The sequence below is a fragment of the Pygocentrus nattereri genome, chromosome 12 (genome assembly GCF_015220715.1).
Source record: "Pygocentrus nattereri isolate fPygNat1 chromosome 12, fPygNat1.pri, whole genome shotgun sequence".
Taxonomy (NCBI): domain Eukaryota; kingdom Metazoa; phylum Chordata; class Actinopteri; order Characiformes; family Serrasalmidae; genus Pygocentrus; species Pygocentrus nattereri.
Genome location: NC_051222.1, coordinates 19,345,091 through 19,358,578, shown reverse-complemented (window position 1 = coordinate 19,358,578; position 13,488 = coordinate 19,345,091). Strand labels below are relative to the sequence as shown.

The window sequence follows — 13,488 nt, the reverse complement described above, 5'->3', positions numbered from 1 at the left end:
GTTTCAATGCGTGCAGGTAGTGAAAGAGGCAATAAGAAGCACTTAACTCTGCAGGACCACAACCTTTTTCTTTGACCGTGAGACTCATAGTGGGGTCGAAATGGGCTCCTCATTCATTTTTGAGCAGCAGACCAGAACATGCCTCAAGAGCTGTTAGCGCATTTCAGCATAAATTAGCCGCTAATAGCAGTTTTCAGTGGACAGTGGTCTTGCAAAGAAGCTTTAGCTGGCATGAAGACTAACTACAACTCAGCTGAAGCAAGACCAGACACAGAGACATGCACATTCATTCACTCCCTCACTGGGTAATGGATTGGCGTTTGGCGGAGCTTCGAGAGCTGGAAGCCCTCAGAACGTTGGCTCAAACTCTGTAAAAGACTGGCAGGAAGTCAGAGCCCCTCAGGAATCACATGCTCTTCACCCAAATACCTGCATTTGGAAGCGATGCTGGAAGTCAGCTACCATTAATCAAACGAAGCTCACTCTCCTGCAGAATACAAAATGAGGCAGCCTTGTTTAAGTGCCTGTTTGTCTGCTACTTTTGCTATTAAATAGACTGCTGGCTTGGTTCTCAGCAAGGAGTCTTGTTGAGTGTGTAACGAGACATAGCTGACTACATCTGGTCTTAGGCTGATAAGACAGACAACTGTGACTGATCTCAGACATTAAAGTCAAAAATCAAAGATTGCACAATGTTCCACTTAGCCCAAGTGTAGTCGATCAGCCAAGACATCTGTAGTGTCTGAAGTGCACTTCTTTAATTCTGCTAGTACCAGAGCTACAAGGCTAATGCAGCTAAGAAGTAATGGACGTTTATTTACCCTAATTATTTGCCCTCATTGGCATCATGCAAACTGCACGCATCAATTCTCACACGCTCATCTCAAGTCTCAGAGTGGTTGAGTGATCTCAAGCAGACTTGCTAATGTAGTTTCTGACACAGTGTGATAGACGGTCATCTATTAAAATGGACAGAAGTATGGACAGAAAATCAGGCTTCACTAAGTGCTTTCAGTATGTTAACTACTTTTGTGGATTTTTGTAGCAGTGTATCATAAAGTGCCAGTAACCACATAAACAAGTATATTTGAACATATTTAACAGCAGCAGGCAGTTAGCGTCATGCCAATGGCTGGCTTTAAGCTCCCTTATCCTGTTACTATATTAGCCTTGTAGGCGCAGCACATAACTAAAGAAGTATTGCTTTATATAGTCCCTTATATAGTCCTTTATATAGTCCTTCCCAGGACCAGTAACTATAATTATTTGTTTAATGTTAACAACCACTAGAGTTGTGACCTTGTACATATTTTTTATGTTCATTTCGATTTTAGATTCTGAGATGCACTGTAAAATTAGATTTTCGATTTTAAATCTATTATTTTAAAAAATGTCCAGGCTACCTCAAAATTGAGTTATTTGAGCTTCAAATAATAAGTAAACGGGGTTAAACACAGATTCGTGTTCCATTAACTAGCTGTTTGAAATTCAGTTAACACTAAATTTTAAGACCGCCCGAAAGCTAAAGCAACACTGTAACAAGTGGAAACTTATTTTATTTATTTACTTATCTTATTTTATGTGGCACCAAGCGAGTTAAATAGTTTTATTCAACTCAAATGAATACTTTGAATAAAATGTTGGTTCATTCAAATTATTTGTTTAAGTTGAATAAAACTAGTTTAATTGCTTATTACCACATTTTAATTTTAAGGTTGAACTGACAAACCTTTTTTTTTTTTTTTTTTGACAGTGTGGAGTTGGGTAATATGATGATATTTTATTATAATTCTGATAAATACTGTGCTTTTCTGAGCACATTGTGGACATCATCCATACTTTAAGTACACTAAATAGCTGCAAGTCTTATCATAAAGACAATATAATTAGGCCTGTTTAATTGGAGTTAGTGCAGAACAATATATGAAATAAAATTATTTTTGTTATGTAACTGTTATGATATTATATTTTCACCACATCATCAATCACTTGGTGAGTGTGTACAGAGCATATACCCCACCCAAGCTAATAAGATTTCCGAACGCTAATGATGGATCCAGCTGTTCAATGTTTAGGAAAAAAGTAGTTATAATACACTGATATAAATGTTTATTTTTTCATTACTATATTAAAATTGTTATTCCATTAATAACTGCAACTGAAGTAGTGAACACAAAGCCTTGTACTGGCCCAAGATAATCTCTCATTCTGGGCTCCCTGTGCTGTATCCTCTGGTTCTGTTTCACTAATTACACCAATATCTATCTAATCTCATTCTTATTGTGCATAATTCAGTTTCCGCTCTAATGCATTGTGTAATCTGTGATTTTGCAGCTGGAAAGTGAGTCACAGTCATTCCCCCAGCTAGGAGTCTGCAAATGAATGATCATAGTAATGGTCATACACTGTTAAAAAAAAAAAACTAGAGTGATATTTCTCCAGCACACATCATTTATTTATAGCTCAGCTTCGGTTTTTAAAGCCTCGGCGTCGCCACATTACTTTGCTAGCCTAATTTAAAGTCATGAGCAGGTCCTCTAGAATCACAGAGTAAAAGCCCAGGCACTGAATATTCTAAACATGAGAGACGGGAGCTGGTGTTTCCCTCCAAGATTTTCTAGATGGAACTAAAATATCCCGTGCTTTACATCATTTATGTTAACTGTTTGCAAACACAGGAGGCAAGACGATGTGGCACATGGAGGGTAAATCAGACATTCAGAAGACGTTTAGAAGTTCTGTCAATCTGACTTAAGAAAATATCTTCACTGAGGAACTAATATAAATTGCTTTTATTACATTTTAGGTCAGTGGGGTCTTTTGCGAAAATGCATAGCGTACAGTGGTGATCCTGGAGCACCCAAGTAGTGCACATTTTAGTGTTTTCCCTGTCCTGTTCAAGCTGAACTAGTTTTACCAGAGGAGGTCCACTGATGTAATTTGGAGAGGAGTTGACTGGCCAATTCATATGGGATAAACTGGCTGTAATTTCTCCCAAATGACCCCAGATGGCCCGGATCAAAACATCATAGCTGGACATTCAATTCACCGTTTAATACAGGATTTGATGGATCCAAACAAACAACAAAATAAACTTCCAGTTCATACCAGCTAGAATACCATTAGGATTGCAAAATGGGTTCGCTCCTGAAATGAAATCCCTCTGCCCTGCATGAGATACCAGTTATTTCATTCCATTCCCCTCTAATTAGCCCATTACCAAAATGTTTTGAACTTGAGGATAAAGGAACTGTGCAACTGTGCCAAGAGCTTTATTACAGAGGTTAGCCTCGTCTCCCAGTCACCAAAAACAGAGGATTTGTTATTACATTACCGTGAGGTAGATTTGAAGATGACTGCAATAATTGAAGGAGCTTAGAGTTTAATGAATTGTACAAGGTACCTTTCTCCAGAATTATTGCTTAGCAGACTTGTAATAACTGCATACATGGCAGATCTATACTAGGTTAAAATCTGTGATCTCATCAGTAATCACTCAAATTACAGCACCTCCCCAAGTAAAACTAATCCAGCTTCAATAGGGCTTAAGACACCCACTCGGGAATGGCTTGCTAAGATGATTAACTGGATCAGGCAAGTTTGCGCCTGAATACCAAACACCAAAATGTACATACCAAAATATCCAAGACCAACGTTGGGAAACATTGGCCTACGCGATGTATTAGGGAAGGACAAAATAACGGTATGACTTTGTGTCACGATTGGCCCCTCCCAGTCCTCCATGTGCTTTTGTTTTTGCTTTTTGTTTCGTTTTTTCCGGGTCCTGCCCCCTTGTTTCCTGACCCTGCCCTTAATTGTACCACCTGTTTAGCACCTGTGTCTTATTAACCCTCATTGTCTCTGTATTTAAGCCCTGTGTTGTTGCTGGTCTTGTAGTGTATTCTTTGTAGTGAATTGCATCGATTGGTGTTTGTTCTTCTGACTTCCGTTGTGTGTTTAGTCTGTGTTTCTTTCATCATGTCTGTTCCATGATCTATCCGTGTTGGCTGTCTGTCCCTGGACCGTTCTGACCCTGAATCTGGATTTGCCCCTAATAAATCTCGATTCTCTTCGCGTCTGCATCCTCCTCATCATCGATCCTCGGCGTTGCACTTTCCCTCTTGTTTCTTCATTTAATACTTTGTGCAGCGTCCCTTTGCAAAGATAACAGCTCTGAGATGAACTGTTTTCTCTGCACATTCTCATAGTGATGGATGACCGAGGGAATTTAGCCTGTGTTTCATCTCATAAATATTTACCAGCAAATCAGGAAATCATAGCTGACCATTTAAGTGTTCCTAACCAGCAGTTGTTACATACATATTTAAGAAAAATTTTTATTTCATGACTAGATTTTTTTTTCTTTTAATCATTATGCCTTAAGTAAAGGGTAGATCTTTGCTAGTATTTTGAATGAAAGATCAAAATATTAAAAAGTAAATAGGAATATTTTTTACAGCTCATGATAATCAGGGATGCCCATATTTATGGAGGGCACTGTACATGAGATTTAAACTAGTTCTATCTTTCATTGACAACCTAGACCAAACAGCCACTTCTCCAAGTCCATACACTTTTGTGTACCTTAACTGGATCCAGTAATTGTCCAAATAATGTGTCTGCAGTGCAAGGAAGCAGGTGATGGAAACCACAACATTTACAAAGGTTCCCTTCACATGGCTGAGGGTCACATGACCTCTTTGAAAAGCTTTGTGTTTGTCAAAACTCCAGGATATCCTCAAGCTGCCATTTGTGATTTTCTTTCTCTTTTTTTAGGATTTATATTAAGGGCCAGAATTTATTTCCTTGCTGTGGGGATTTCCATATTTACTGACGCGTGGAACGCTTTGTTGAACATCTGCTTGAACCAAGCTCCATTTACACCCTCCATTTACAGGAGGTTTACATTTTATGTGGTCATATGTCACTAGATTACAAGTTACAAGAGCCAACGTCTGACCTAAACTATCATGATGGGGAAACTACGAGTCAACACATCAAAATATTAGGCTACGTTATGGCTCCCCCTAAAAACCCTCTGGTCTAAAACAAGGGACAGTCCACTGTCATCTAGCTGTCACGTTGCATTATGCAGAAGCACTTATGCTTAAAACCAGAGAAGTAAAATTAGCATTTTTCTTTTTAATAGATTTCACATGATTTTCTTTTCTTTTTTGGATTTGAGGCAAGATGAAAGAGAGTCTTGTGCCAGTAAATGCTTTCTCCGAACATGGCACAAGACAGATGGGCTCTGCTGTCACTTTGGTAGTGTACAGTGAATACTCTTGAGTTAATTGTACATGACAGCTGTAGAATCCTTATCAAAGGTCGTTTAAATAAGGTGTTGGTCTCTTATCTTGCCCTAGAAACCTTTTCATCTCATGTTTAGAATGATTTTCAAGTATTAGAAAAGATACTATTATGGATGGGAATATCAGTCAAATGTGCATATTTTGTCATTTATATTTGTAAGATATTCAAAAAAATATTATGGTTGTTTTCACTTCAGCTGACCTTAGCCTAGTGACATTTGTATTTTACCTCATACCTGGAAAACACTGGCTTTGGGAAGAGTGAGTTGTTACCAAATGTGATAAATTGACTAAATTATTTAAAATATCATTACATTAAAAGTGTATGAGTAGAGTGTAAAATGAACTTGAGCTTCTTGTTTATCGGTGCCTTCCTGCAGCGCTTCCTGAGTCCTGTTGTTGCTTTTTGTGCTCTCTGCTGTTCAGTGGCAGAGACCCTTCAGTGTGCGGTTTCCTTTAGCTGGCTGCAGGATAGTTTTTTTTTGTTGTTTGTTTGTTTGTTTTTGGGGTTTTTTGGGCCTAAAAAATATGAACCAGTGACAAAAAACTTAATTTCACCGCTGTCTTGTGAAGTATATAGACATCTCATGGTTGTTTAACATGAGAACGTATAACATCATAAAATTTTTCAATGAAGTATAAAAAATATTTTTGGAAGTGTCCAGATTAAGTCTGGATGAGGCCTAAATTAGTGGGCAGCAGTAACACAGACTACAGGCTTAGGGATTAGCCAGTGATAGCGGCTGATCATGTCTGAGTGAACATATGGTGGGAGGTTACAGAGCAGGCCTAGGTGGTGGTGGATTAAACTCTGCTGGAGCCAAAGAGCTGAGGTCAGGTATGAGCTCAGCCCTGTTTATGTAGTTCATATGTGGTGAGAGTAGATGTGGCTTAAGAGGAGGTTTGAGCTGCAAAGAAGAAAGGAGGAGGGGGCTAATGGCACGCCAGTGGGAGAATGGACAGGGTTAAAAGAGAAGGTGGACCTTAGACTACTCCAGTGGACTACTTGCTGTCTGTCTGTCATGAGGTCACTAAAATGATGGGATTAAATACTGGCCTTTCTACCAAGGGGTTACAAGTGTGATTACAGAGGGGCAAGAAGCTGAGTGGTCCCTCTTGCTTTTCTTGTTTATCTGGTGTGAACAGCTGCTCCCTGTGTGTACTTGTGTTGTGTGTTTGTGTGATGCAGTGTGCAAATAAATAAATAACCAAGTAGACGAAACATCAACCCCTCAAGGATTAGAGCGGCTTTTGCTCACAGCGTAGTTTGCATTCTCCTCATTTTCAGCTGAATTATATTGTATTGTGTGTGAAAGGAAAACAAAAAGAATTTATCTGTGGGACGGAAATAAAAAACAAGTCCATTAAGAAGTAGACAACTTTAACCGCTGCCTCAGCTCTTTTCACTATCCGCACAGTCCCCTTTTACAATGGCAAACATTCGAGTACAGTGCAATTTCCTCCCCTAGCAGCTTCATCCACACTGCCTGTGTTTACATGCAAAGATTTTTTATCACAAATCTCATTGAGATCAGTCCAGTTATATGTGCACTCTTCTCAACAATCTGTTGAAAATCTCGGTTTACATGTGTAATCAGATCCAAAACTATGCTTGGAGTACCACTTAGAGCTAGCAGTCGGATTATTAACAGATTATCAGGCTGTGTGTAAATATGGTTAACATTTTGTAGCCAAAGATAATGGTTCCACAAAAAGTATTAACTGATATATTTGAGTGTGTTGCCTTGATTTTATTTGATTTGTTGCTGTAGTGATAAATAACGAAAGCTAAAATTTAAATGGTTGCCATTTCCCGGTGCATTACTAGCACCCTGTCCCAAACCACATATTAGCAAACTAAATAGTGTGTAAAGTAGTGCATATAGCATTAGAAATGCACTCAATTAGTGTAGCAGGTAATGTACAGAAGTGTGTAGTTTGGGACGCAGCATTAGATCAGCCATTAAGACGCATTCAACAGTTGCTGTGCTGCTCATTAGCTGCCAAGCAAATATTTCAGAGCAAATATTTGTTATTTGTTGGTTAAAGATGCATTTATTGTAAATTAATGCATTTATTGTGGTAAATTAATGCATTTATTGGGGTAAGCTGATGTTGGTCTTTTTGTGCAACATCATCACAGACCTAGGAGACAGAAAGCAACACAAAGCAGCACTCTTACTGACATCCATACTAACATTGCTGATGTAGTGTATAATATGACTTGCTTTCAGTTGATTCCTTGCTAACAGGATTGGGTGGTTTAATAGAAGTAAGATGTACTACAGTACTCAAAAATAATATTTTTAAAATATTTAAAAATTATGCTGACATTTCAAAATTATAAAGTCAACTTTCTGTTCCACGTCAGCCAAATAAAATCTTTCCACCCATTTTTATTTTAGAGGGCCTGAGTGAAGGTAAAGTGCTGATAAAAAGAGGCAAAAAATCAGAGGCAGCTCAGCCAAAACACCACAGTCCCAAACACCATAGAACAGGTTTAATTTCCGCTTTCAGTCATGCCAACAAACACTAAGCTGTTTTTTTTTCTGGCAGGAATATTAGTTTTTTATCATAGACACCTGTTTTAGTAGAACACCAGTTAGTCATAATCTGACCTGATCTGTGGTGTGTGGTACTGTCTGGGTCTGTAGCCTGCTCGCATAGCTTAACGTTAAGTCAGCCAAGTAAGCCAAACAGGCTACGGATCCAAACACAGTGGATCAGGTTTGATTTTGCCCCATAAAGTAAAATGATAAAGCTCCGAATTAAGTGATGTGATGAGTCGAAAGACACTAGAAATGCTGTCACCATCATATCATAAAGAATACGAAAAAGAAGTAGTAACAAAATATAAACGTAACTGTTCCTGAGTTAAATGAAGATTCTTTTTTTTCACAAATACACAGTTGTTTGTACAAGTTTGAACACCCCTGGCTAAATTACAGGCTTTGTTGATGTTCTAAGTGAAAAGCAAAAATAGGTTAACACACACGCTACAGAGAACTTCAATATGGCACTTGTCTGCAAATGTTAGTGCACAATTTCTGTTTATTTTCTGGGTTAAAATCATGGAGAAAATACAAAAAAATATAAAATGTGTCATAACTTTTGCACAGTCCACAATTAGTACATCTTTCACTTTTTTTATTTGTTGGAATTTGTGTTTATAATGTTTTGTACATCTTGTTATTAAAAGATTGTGATTGTTTCTGTGAATTTCAGAGAGCGCAGTCGGGACCGACACAAGTCCCGCAGCAAGGACAGCAGCCGCTCAGAGAAATCTGTCACCATCAACGCTCCACCTGCAGAGCCCTTGCTAGGAGACCAGTCGATTCGTGGAGACGAGATGCAGGTGAGATACATGACTTTGGGTCTCTACCTTATCGTATAATACTCCAGCTATATGTTACACACTGTAATATGGTGGCTATTTACTGCACCAAAATGGAACTAGCTAGGTGAACTTTTAGTTTAGCACTCGTGTACGAGCCTCTTGGTACACTTGTACACTTATATGTATGTATAATGACAAATTGAATTGTCAGGACTAACTGAACTGAGCTGAATGATGAATATGAATAAAAGCTTCTTTAGGGGTCCAAGCACCACCACCACCAACACATTAGAAATGTAATTGTCTAAAACCAAAATTAGGTATAATAAATATGTACGTCACAGTGCGAATCAGGGACCACCCTTAATCTATTTAAGTTCCAGTCAAAACAGCTATGCTTGTACAGCCAAGTATAAGTTATTTAGTTTTCCAGTGTCAGGGGAAAAACCATAACAAAAAAATTACACAGAAGCCTCAACAACTGAATATAATACCAGATTTGTCGGTATTTATTGTGTCCACCCTTTACCCTTTTTCACCCTTTTTTTTAAAGAATTTTGCAGGAATTTTTGTCCGCACCTCCAAAATTCAGTCTTAGAAGTTTGCTACATTTTCTGCTTCTCATGATCCACGTAATGCCTGAACATATTAAGTGATGTTTGGAGGTCTGGACTCTGGGGTGGTCAGTCTACACCAGAATAGGTGGAACACGTACAGCAGCCTAAGAGTTAAGTCAACCGTGTTTTGTTTCGCTTTTTTGGGTCTGCTTTGCTTATATAATTATCGTGGAGCATTCCGGGAAGATAGTGGTGATGACATCACAGTCATCACATCTCTCTCTCTCTCTCTCTCTCTCTCTCTCTCTCTCTCTCTCTCTCTATCTATCTCTCTCTGACCTACTTGGCTGCTGTGGACGCTCACCAGTCAAGTCTCTGCTTGAGAGTTCAAGTTTGTGCTGAAGTTGGCGACAGGCACGGGGCTTCTGTAATATTAATGTCTTTTCGCTCTTGCTGAACTTTTTGCTGAGTTATTTTTGTCACTGTATGTTGTTTGCCTCTGTGAATGCTAATCATCTTTTGGACTATAAGTGTATTATCCAAGTATACATTCTGTATCAGAGACAGTGCCACTTTATCTTTTCTGATACTAACACCGATATTGAAACCTTGAGTATGGAGTATGACAGCTGTAAGAGTGCTGCTTTTTTTACTGCCCATCTAAACTTGGAATAATCACAGTCTGAGAATCTAAACCTGGATTAATAACAGTTTAAATATCTAAGCTTGGAATAATCACAGTCTGAGTATCTAAACCTGGATTAATAACAGTTTAAATATCTAAATCTGGATTAATCACGGCCTGAGTGTCTAAATCTGGATTAATCACGGCCTGAGTGTCTAAAGCTGGATTAATCACGGCCTGAGTGTCTAAATCTGGATTAATCACGGTCTGAGTGTCTAAAGCTGGATTAATCATGGCCTGAGTGTCTAAATCTGGATTAATCACGGCCTGAGTGTCTAAATCTGGATTAATCACGGTCTGAGTGTCTAAAGCTGGATTAATCACGGCCTGAGTGTCTAAAGCTGGATTAATCACGGCCTGAGTGTCTAAAGCTGGATTAATCACGGCCTGAGTGTCTAAAGCTGGATTAATCACGGCCTGAGTGTCTAAAGCTGGATTAATCACGGCCTGAGTGTCTAAAGCTGGATTAATCACGGCCTGAGTGTCTAAAGCTGGATTAATCACGGCCTGAGTGTCTAAAGCTGGATTAATCACGGCCTGAGTGTCTAAAGCTGGATTAATCACGGCCTGAGTGTCTAAAGCTGGATTAATCACGGCCTGAGTGTCTAAAGCTGGATTAATCACGGCCTGAGTGTCTAAACCTGGATTAATCACAGCCTGAGAATTTAAACTTAATCACGGCCTAAATATCTAACATTGGAATAATCATATTCTAAGTATTTTATCTTTTTGAGGCATGATTAACCCGTTTTTTTTTCCTTCACCTTACTCGAGCATCTTGGACAACATGGTGGAACAGTATTAACTCAGAAGTTGTTAAGGAGCCATGAAGGTGGCAGCAGGGCTCTAAGCAGCTTATTAGATAGAGCTAGCACTGCTTAATACAAACCTTGTCTTTTCAGGCTAGATCTGTTACAGAGTGGATCAGATTCATTCTTTTTTTATGATATTCGATCCAGGATTTTCTGCTGAAATCAGCCCAATGTCGATTGGTACAAATGTCATCTTTATTCTGTGTTGTGCCTCTAATAGTGTAAATGACAGAGCAGAAGTGTCTCTGACCCCAGCAAAGCTTACTGTAAAGAAAGTGCTGTGAATGACACATTCACTCTTGTTGAGTGGTGGAGGATGCAGATATTTTCAGCATGTTCTGCTTGATACAGTACTGTATGAAGTCAGAAGTGCCGAGGTCAGAAACAACCCTTCTTTTTAAATTTAATTTCCAGTCAAAACAGCTATTAAATGCAAGTTATTAATATTCTGGACATGTTTCTGAGGACATAATCCATTTGATTAAAGAGAGAGGAGAAAATCAAGCTCCATTCTTGCTGAAAAAATCCACAAGTGTTTCTGTCCATCCTTCCACTGTGAGAAGACAGCGCAACACTGTCTGGAAGGATGTGTAGCTGTCAAGAGGCTGTGACTGAGAAAGAAAACGGACAAAAAGAAGAACATTTGCAAATCTGGTGTTCCCTGAATAGGCTGACCACCCCAGTCCAGACCTCAACATTGCTGTACATGTTTGAGATTATTTGGATCGTAAGAAGTTTACCTGCATCTTGAAAAGCAGAAATTTAATCCGTGTTTAAGACTGAACTTTTAAGGTGTGGAAGAAAAACTAAAGGCATCAAAGTCTCCCAAAAATAGACCAGAAGGCTGGACACATTACATACTGAAAACACTGAAAAACTGATATCATAATAAGTTGTTAAGGCTTTTGCGCACATAAAGGGTGGTCTCAGACTTTTGCACAGCACTGTGTGCTCTGTTACTGAATGGTGCACGGGTATGCTGTAGGGTATGGGTGGTGTGTGTGCGTGTGTGTGTGTGTGTGTGTGTGTGTGTGTGTGGCTGTTGTTTGTGTGTAGACCGTAAGTCATTGACAGATGATTATAAATGACCTTAATCTTTATGAACTCAACCCAGTGCTCAGTGAACTTGTGCATGTGTGTGTGTGTGCTGTGGGGTTTCCCTGAGGAGTCTGGCTGTGCCATGTTTGCACACAGGAGTCCAGTGTGTGTCTGAACGCAGCTGTGGAGCTCCTGCCTGGGAATCGCTCCAAAACCCAAGGCCAATGCTAATGTGCTAACGCTTTAAGTCCGTCTCCACTTAGGATCAAATGTGTCGTGCCTCCTGATACTATATCATTGACGCTCTATCAGGACTCACTTATTAATCCCACACTACTAAGCTGCTTAAATCAATTCCGTAATTGGATAATAAATGTCATAGTTAAGTAATGAATTATATTGACATTCAATTTACATACACTTCTGACTCCCCCCCCCCCCCCCCTTTTTTTTTTGGACGTCAAGAAATGATAAACCAGGGTTCCAGTGGATCCTTAAAGTCTTATTAAGGTCGTAGTATTAAAAGAAAACTTATAAACAGGGTTATGAAGGGTAATAAAAAGCCATCATGTATATTAATTCAGAACACCAAGCAAAAATGACAAGCTTAACAGAGTCCAGTTAACTTGTGGTCAGAAACTGGACTATAGGACAGAAGAACTGATGATCAACACTGAAAAACCTACATGATGCGTATATCTTAAAGCATACATCCATGTTTTGTTATCAATCTGTTTGAATAAAATGGGCATCAGTTTATATCATACTGAGTTTTTATAGTTGTTGTGCAGCCCCGTGCAGAAAAACTACATGGGCATATAGATTTTTTGTGTGTGAAATATATTTGAAATACATTGTTGCATTTTGAAATGTATTCCAAACACTGAAGTGCATTAAGCAAAATACATTATTAATACATACATTTTCAAATGAATTTGATTCATATTCTTTACATTTGTTTCTTTTCAAATCAAAGTCAGCTTTATAGATTTTTTTCAATCACGTGTTGAGAGAGAGGTTTGAAAGGTAGTTTCTACAAGACACGTGCTACATTTAATGAAGAATGGCAGTGCACTGACAGTAAAGACAGACAAACTATACAAACACTATACAGTAAACTCTTGTGTACAGAGTTACAATAACTATACAACATTAAGACAGGGCAGTAGAGATAATAGACCAGCTGTTTGTCCACAGCAGCAGTAATAGTTGTGGGTGTGCTTTGTATCAGTGGACTGATAATCAACAATATCATTAGTACCTTAATAATACAACCACTAAGGTGAATGACTCTGCAGACAAATTACATATCAGTGTGACTGCATATGAAGTGCGTGAGGTTTAAGGTTCACGTTAACGTGGCTGCGTGCAGAAAGTGGATGTTTCTGTATGGAGGGTAAATAGTATTATTTCTCCTTTGTTAGGCTCTTAAAAAGTATTTGATTTAAAAATTGTGCTGCAACTCTGTAAACATGGCATGAGACTCTATAAACCACAGTGACTTTTCATCAGTGTTGAATCATGAAATAAATAAATAACAACCAGAAGTGTGGTGTTGTGCAAGTCCACACTTTCCACAGAATCACAAATAAGAAATGATTAATATACAATTATACCGTGCTTAATTTGCTCATATGCACATAAAGTCAGTGGCTTGGTGTGAAATGAATAATTTTACAGAAACCTACTGAGTCAGAATTGTTCACAGTGGGCTGATAGGAACCAGATGTCTGGAGAGTTTAGTGCT

At 38.7% G+C, this 13,488-nt stretch overlaps 1 protein-coding gene across 3 annotated transcripts in view; it reads left to right on the top strand.

Moving 5' to 3' along the window:
* The window catches only part of LOC108434663 (vang-like protein 1), an 80,652-nt gene that overhangs the window by 26,720 nt on the left and 40,444 nt on the right, over positions 1-13,488 (top strand). For all 3 annotated transcript variants that reach the window (XM_017709980.2, XM_037543206.1, XM_017709981.2), the window contains exon 3: positions 8,538-8,667. In XM_017709980.2, the coding sequence (XP_017565469.1) occupies positions 8,538-8,667 (130 nt within the window). The remainder of the gene's footprint in view (positions 1-8,537; positions 8,668-13,488) is intronic.